This window comes from Haemorhous mexicanus, chromosome 36 (genome assembly GCF_027477595.1).
Source record: "Haemorhous mexicanus isolate bHaeMex1 chromosome 36, bHaeMex1.pri, whole genome shotgun sequence".
In the NCBI taxonomy this organism is placed as follows: domain Eukaryota; kingdom Metazoa; phylum Chordata; class Aves; order Passeriformes; family Fringillidae; genus Haemorhous; species Haemorhous mexicanus.
The window spans coordinates 53,767-60,700 of record NC_082376.1 but is presented as its reverse complement, the minus strand read 5'-3'; the positions used below and the strand labels follow the sequence as shown (position 1 = coordinate 60,700).

Sequence of the window (6,934 nt, the reverse complement as noted above, 5' to 3'; positions counted from 1 at the left end):
CGCCTCCCTCTCGTAGTCCCTCCTGGAAGCAAATTGCACCATCGGAGGGAACGACTGGGAGTGACTGGGCTCATACTGAGAGTGCCGAGGAAAGTGGAAGCAGACGGGGGGAGCAACTGGGCTCACACTGGGAGCTGCCACTGCCAGCTCTGGGACCCCCAAAAACACCTCCGGGGGATCCCCCGATGTCCCCCCGAGGGCCATCTGCGGCTCGGCTTTGGAGCCCTGCCAGCTGCAAACATCCCCCCCAAAAAACCCCAAACCCGGCACCCCCCGGGATATTTGGGCCGAGCTCCCCCTCCCCGGGCACCTGCGGGATGGGGGGCGATGCTCCCGGGGCTGCGGCCATTCGGGGAGCGCCAGGGCCACGAGATTCTCCCTCTCCTCTTCTGCTGCGGCCGCTCGGCCTCTTCCTCCCTCCCTCCTCTTCACTCTCCCTCCTCTTCCTCCTCCTGCCCCGTTCCCGAAGGCCGAAACGTGAGGGGAAAGGGGGCGAGGAAAGGGCGGGAACCGTGAGGGGAAAGGGGGCGAGGAAAGGGCGGAACCGTGAGGGGAAAGGGGGCGAGGAAAGGGCGGAACCGTGAGGGGAAAGGGGGCGAGGAAAGGGCGGGAACCGTGAGGGGAAAGGGGGCGAGGAAAGGGCGGAACCGTGAGGGGAAAGGGGGCGAGGAAAGGGCGGGAACCGTGAGGGGAAAGGGGGCGAGGAAAGGGCGGGAACCGTGAGGGGAAAGGGGCGGGCTCAGGCCAAGGGCGGCAACTCTGAGGGGACACTCTGGGAGGCGGCACTCTGCAAACAGAACTGCAACGGACTGAACATGAACGGGAGAGAAATCAGTAAGTCTGAGGGGTTTATTTGCTATCAAATACATCCCACACACCCAGCCCCACACAGTCTCCATCCCACTGCTCTAAATTGGATCCCACTTCTCCCTGGCTCCCTCCAACCCCATCTCACTCTGGTGGCTGTGGAATCGAGTGAGTTTATTACGAGGTAGAGTTTTTTTCAAAAAGCCCCTTTGATGTGTTACTGAGCCCCTTTCAGTTAAGACTGAGCTGTTCACTGGGGTTTGAGACGTTTTGAGGTGACAGGTCCATCTCTGTTGGCGTGTGGAGTGCAGAGAGATGGAGAAGATAAAATAATTAAGGCCAAACCAAAAGGAGAAGCAACCAGGAGTATTCCCAACATGGATCACAGGAATGTGTTTCCTGCAGTGGGGGATGGAGCCGGAGCAGCGCACGAAGCTCTTCCCACACTCGGAGCACTCGCAGGGCTTCCCTTACCGCTGGCTGCATTGGTGTCGGGTCAAGTGAGAGCTCTGTGAGAAGCCCTTCCCACACTCCCCACACGTGTAGGGCCTCTCCCCAGTGTGGATTCTCTGGTGGACGATGAGTTGGGAGTTGTACTTGAATCCCTTCCCGCAGTCAGGGCAGCAGAATGGCCTCTCGTCTCTGTGACTGAGATAGTGCAGGACCAGATGGGAGTTGAACCGAAAGCTATTCCCACACTCGGAACACTCATAAGGCCTCTCCCTAGTGTGGATCTTTCGGTGCCTGATCAGGGTGTCATGGTCCCTGAAGCTCTTCCCACACTCCCCACACTCATAGGGCCGTTCCCCAGTGTGGATCCTCTGGTGCTTGATTAGGTCAGAGCTTGACCTAAAGCTCTTCCCACACTCCCCACACTTGCAGGGCCTCTCCCCAGTGTGGATCCTCTGGTGCTTGATGAGGTCAGAGCTCTGGCTGAAGCTCTTCCCACACTCACACTCATAGGGCCGTTCCCCAGTGTGGGTTCTCTGGTGCTTGATCAGGCTGGAGTTGCAGCTGAAGCTCTTCCCACACTCCCCACACTCGTGGGGCCTTTCCCCAGTGTGGGTTCTCTGGTGGCTGCTCAGATGGGAGCTGCAGCTGAAGCTCTTCCCACACTCCCCACACTCGTGGGGCCTCTCCCCAGTGTGAATGATCTGGTGCTTGATCAAGTCAGAGCTCCACCTGAAGCTCTTCCCACACTCCCCACACTCGTAGGGCTTCTCCCCAGTGTGGATCACCTGGTGCCGCACCAGGTTGGACCTCCGGCTGAAGCTCTGTCCACACTCCCCACACTTGTAGGGTTTCGCACCAGTGTGGATCATCTGGTGGCTGAGCAGGTGGGTGCTTGTCCTGAAGCTCTTCCCGCACACCCCACACTCATGGGGCCGTTCCCCAGTGTGGATTTTCCGGTGCTTGATCAGGCTGGAACTGAAGCTGAAGCTCTTCCCACACTGCCCACACTCGTAGGGCCGTTCCCCAGTGTGGATCATCTGATGCTCGATGAGCTTGGAGTTCCACCTGAAGCTCTTCCCACACTCCCCACACGTGTGGGGCTTCTCCCCATCACTGCCCTGCTCATGCAGCACCAGCTCCGAGCTCTGGCTCCATCTCCGGCCGCCTTCCCGGCCCAGGCTGGCTCTTTCCCCCTCAGATCCCTGTGATCTGCGTTTGCAGCCCCTCCTCGTGAGGGATCTCCGGGGCTTTTCCTCCCCGTTGGCTTCCTGCGCCGTGGAGCCGCTCAAAGCGGCCTCTGCCACCAGGTTCTGCCCCGGGGATTTGTCCTCCCTGCTCTCCATGCTCGGCTCCTGCTCTGGGGGAGGAAGGACAAGGACAGGATGGGATTTGCCTCCGAGCCACACGCAAGGGGAAGGAGATCCCCCCAGGGCGTCCCCGGGGTCCCACTGCCCCCTCTCCGCTCTCCCCATTTCGGGATCCAGGGGCTCTTTGGGCTCCCGGGCTCCCTTCTCCCCTCATTCTCTGCTCGGGGCTGCAGCGGCTCCAAGGAGTCCCCCCTGCCCCTCTCCAGCCTCTGGAGGCTCCCGCCAACGGCGGCGCTCCCCCCTCTCTGGGCTCCCCACTTTGGGCTCCCGGGGGACACAGGGCTCTGCTCCTCCAGGCTGCCTCTGCCGGCAGCCGCCACCGCCACCCCCGATGTCCCCCCAGGGGCCTTTTCCGCTCAGCCTCGGAATTCTCCATTCTCCAAACATCCCCCGGAAAACCCAACCCAGGGACCCCCGGGATATCTGGGCCGAGCTCCCCCTCCCCGCTCACCTGCGCGATGGGGGGGGCGATGATCCCACAGGTGGGGGCTGCGAATTCAGGCAGGGCTCGAGCGCGTGTTTCTGTCTGCTCAGCCTTCATCCGCCTTTGTCCCTCCTCTTCCTCTTCCTCCCGCCCCTCCTCTTCCATCCTCCCCCCTCCATCCTCCCCAACCACAACTCCTCCTCCTCTTCCATCCCTCTTTCCCTCCCTCCTCCTCTTCTCTTTCCCCACCTCCTTTTCTTCCCTCCCTCCTCCTCTTCAATCCCTGCTCAAGGAAAGGGATGGAACCCCGAAACCCCCCCAGGACTCCCCCAAACTCCAAACGACTCCCCCAAAATCGCCCCAGGACATCCCACCTTCCCCCCATGATGCCCCCAAGCCCCCCCAGGACTCCCCAAATCCCCCCAGGACATCCAAACCCCCCCACAGGATGCCCCAAACTCCCCCTGGACTCCCCAGATCCCCGCAGGACACCTCAAAACCCACCCAGGATGTCGCCAAGCCCCCCCAGGACTCCCCAAAATCCCCAGGCCAGTTTTGGGGTGCAGCGGGTGCTTTATTACATTTGTACAATGGCGGCGCTGGGGCCCCCCCGGCTTTCTATGGCTTGTGCTGGGGGAAAGGGGGGCCGGGACCCCAAAATTTGGGTTTTGGGGGGAGCCAGGACCCCAAAATTGAGGGTTTGGGCAGGCCAGGCCTCCAAACTCAGCTTTTGGGGGGGGCAGAACTCCAAACTCAGATTTGGGGGCCACCAGGACCCCAAAATTGGTGTTTTGGTGATGGCCTGGACCCCAAAACCGAGGTTCAGGGGGGATGGGACCCCCAGTTTAGAGTTTGGGGAGGCCGGGACCCCAAAATCAGAGCTTGGGACCCCAAACTCAGGGCTCGTGGGCGGCAGGGGTGGGACCCCAGAAGTCAGGTTTTTTGGGGGGACCAGGTCCCCAAAATTTGGGATTTTTGTGGGGCTGGGACCCCAAAGTGGGGGCTCGGGGGGTGTCACTTCCGCCGGGGCCGGTCGGGGTCGCGCCGGGGGAGCCCCTCGTCGGTGGAGGAGGTGGTGAGGAGGCCCTGCTGCCACCGGGCCAGCTCGGCGTGCTCCTGAGCGCTGGCGGCCAGCGCCCGCAGCCAGCCCTGCATGTCCTCCTGGGGGGCAGAAACGGGGTCAGGGACCCCGAAAATGGGGTCAGGGACACCGAAAATGGGGTCAGGGACAACGGAAATGGGGTCAGGGACAACAGAAATGGGGTCAGGGACACCGAAAATGGGGTCAGGGACAATGGAAATGGGGCCAGGGACACCGAAAATGGGGTCAGGGACAATGAAAATGGGGTCAGGGAAACCGAAAATGGGGTCAGGGACAACAGAAATGGGGTCAGGGACAACGGAAATGGGGTCAGGGACAACGAAAATAGGGTCAGGGACCCTGAAAATGGGGTCAGGGACAACGAAAATGGGGTCAGGGACAATGAAAATGGGGTCAGGAACACCGAAAATCGGGTCAGGGACACCGAAAATGGGGTCAGGGACCCTGAAAATGGGGTCAGGGACAACGGAAATGGGGTCAGGGACCCCGAAAATGGGGTCAGGGACAACGGAAATGGGGTCAGGGACAATGAAAATGGGGTCAGGGACACCAAAAATGGGGTCAGGGACACCGAAAATGGGGTCAGGGACAACGGAAATGGGGTCAGGGACAATGAAAATGGGGTCAGGGACCCCGAAAATGGGGTCAGGGGCAATGAAAATGGGGTCAGGGACAACGGAAATGGGGTCACGGACAACAGAAATGGCGTCAGGGACCCCGAAAATGGGGTCAGGGACACCAAAAATGGGGTCAGGGACAACGGAAATGGGGTCAGGGACCCCGAAAATGGGGTCAGGGACAATGAAATGGGGTCAGGGACAATGAAAATGGGGTCAGGGACAATGAAAATGGGGTCAGGGACAACAGAAATGGGGTCAGGGACAACAGAAATGGGGTCAGGGACAACGGAAATGGGGTCGGGGACAACAAAAATGGGGTCAGGGACAATGAAAATGGGGTCAGGGACCCCGAAAATGGGGTCAGGGACACCGAAAATGGGGTCAGGGACAACAGAAATGGGGTCAGTGACCCCGAAAATGGGGTCAGGGACACCGAAAATGGGGTCAGGGACAATGAAAATGGGGTCAGGGACCCCGAAAATGGGGTCAGGGACAATGAAATGGGGTCAGGGACACCGAAAATGGGGTCAGGGACAATGAAATGGGGTCAGGGACAATGAAATGGGGCCAGGGACAATGAAAATGGGGTCAGGGACAATGAAATGGGGTTGGGGACATCAAAGATGGGGTTAGGGACAGTGAAAGTGGGGTTAGGGACCATCAAAATCAACCAAAATCCCCATGAGACTCCCCAAAAACATCATCAGATCCCCCAAAACCCCATCAGACACCCCAAAACCTTCATCAGACCCCCAAAACCCCCATCAGACACCCCAAAACCTTCATCAGACCCCCCAAAACCCCCATGAGACATCCCAAAACCCCACAGACACCCCAAAACCTTCATCAGACCCCCCAAAACCCCCATCAGACACCCCAAAACCCATCAGACACTCCAAAACCCCCATCAGACTCCCCAAAACCCCCATCAGACCCCCCAAAACCTTCATCAGACCCCCCAAAACCTCCATCAGACCCCCCAAAACCTCCATCAGACCCCCCAAAACCTTCATCAGACCCCTCAAGACCTTCATCAGACACCCCAAAATCACCATGAGACACCCAAAATCACCATCAGACACCCCAAACCCTACAAAGAACCCACAAAACCCGCATGAGACCCCCGAAAACCTCCATCAGACCCCCCAAAACCCCCATCAGACCCCCCAAAACCCCCATCAGACCCCCCAAAACCTTCCTCAGACACCCCAAAACCCCCATGAGACCCCCCAGGGTTTGGCTCAGTGGAGACCCATACCCTACAAAGAACCCACAAAACCTCCATGAGACACCCCAAAACCCCATCAGACCCCCCAAAACCCCCATCAGACACCCCAAAACCCCCATGAGACACCCCAAAACCACCACAAGACCCCCCAAAACCCATCAGACCCCTCAAAACCTCCATCAGACCCCCCCAAACCCCTCAGACCCCCCAAAACCCCCACCAGAGCCCCCAAAACCCCCACCAGACCCCCCAAACCCTGCAGAGACCCCCCCAAAGCCGCACCTCGTCCTTGGCCTGCAGCAGGAACTCGCTCCCGTCGCCGGTCCTACAAGACAGGGACATTGTCACCGTGTCCCCCCGGACTTTGGGGTGTCAGAGCCACCCAAGTCAACAGGAGACCCCAAAGTGACATCGGAGACCCCAAAGTGACATCAGAGACCTCATAAGTGCCATCAGACCCACCCAAATCAACAGGAGACCCCAAAGTGACATCAGAGACCCCAAAAGTGCCAGTGGAGACCCCAAAGTGACATCAGAACCACCCAAATCAGCAGGAGAACCCAAAAGTGACATCGGAGACCCCAAAAGTGACACCAGACCCACCCAAGTCAACAGGAGACCCCAAAAGTGACATCAGAGACCCCAAAAGAGTCAGTGGAGACCCCAAAGTGACATCAGAGACCCCAAAAGTGACATCAGGGCCACCCAAATCAACAGGAGACCCCAAAATGACATCGGAGATCCCAAAAGTGACATCAGAGACCCCAAAATGACATCAGAGACTCCAAAAGTGCCATGAGGGCCACCAAAATCAACACGAGACCCCAAAAGTGCCATCAGACCCACCCAAATCAACAGGAGACCCCAAAATGACATCGGAGACCCCCAAAAGTGGCAGTGGAGACCCAAAAGTGACATCAGAACCACCCAAAT

The 6,934-nt window shown here is 59.0% G+C and overlaps 2 protein-coding genes across 2 annotated transcripts in view; both read right to left on the bottom strand.

Annotated features, from left to right (window-relative positions):
• Positions 1-818: 818 nt before the first annotated feature.
• LOC132341213 (zinc finger protein OZF-like) lies at positions 819-3,210 on the bottom strand. The gene is made up of 2 exons (XM_059872583.1): positions 3,079-3,210; positions 819-2,617 (listed from the first exon to the last, which is right to left on the bottom strand). Exon 2 carries the CDS (start codon positions 2,601-2,603, stop codon positions 1,278-1,280), a length of 1,326 nt encoding a protein of 441 aa, XP_059728566.1. The 5' UTR covers positions 2,604-2,617; positions 3,079-3,210; the 3' UTR covers positions 819-1,277.
• Positions 3,211-3,604: 394 nt separating this feature from the next.
• The window catches only part of SPTBN4 (spectrin beta, non-erythrocytic 4), a gene marked incomplete at its 5' end in the record, with an annotated part of 51,190 nt that continues 47,860 nt past the window's right edge, over positions 3,605-6,934 (bottom strand). Inside the window, 2 exon segments of the mRNA XM_059872470.1 lie at positions 3,605-4,212; positions 6,284-6,326. Of these exon segments, the coding sequence (XP_059728453.1) occupies positions 4,066-4,212; positions 6,284-6,326 (190 nt within the window).

What these genes read in the sequence shown, in the direction of transcription:
- LOC132341213 (XM_059872583.1), bottom strand. Translation starts at nt 2,603, where the DNA reads ATGGAGAGCAGGGAGGACAAATCCCCGGGGCAGAACCTGGTGGCAGAG.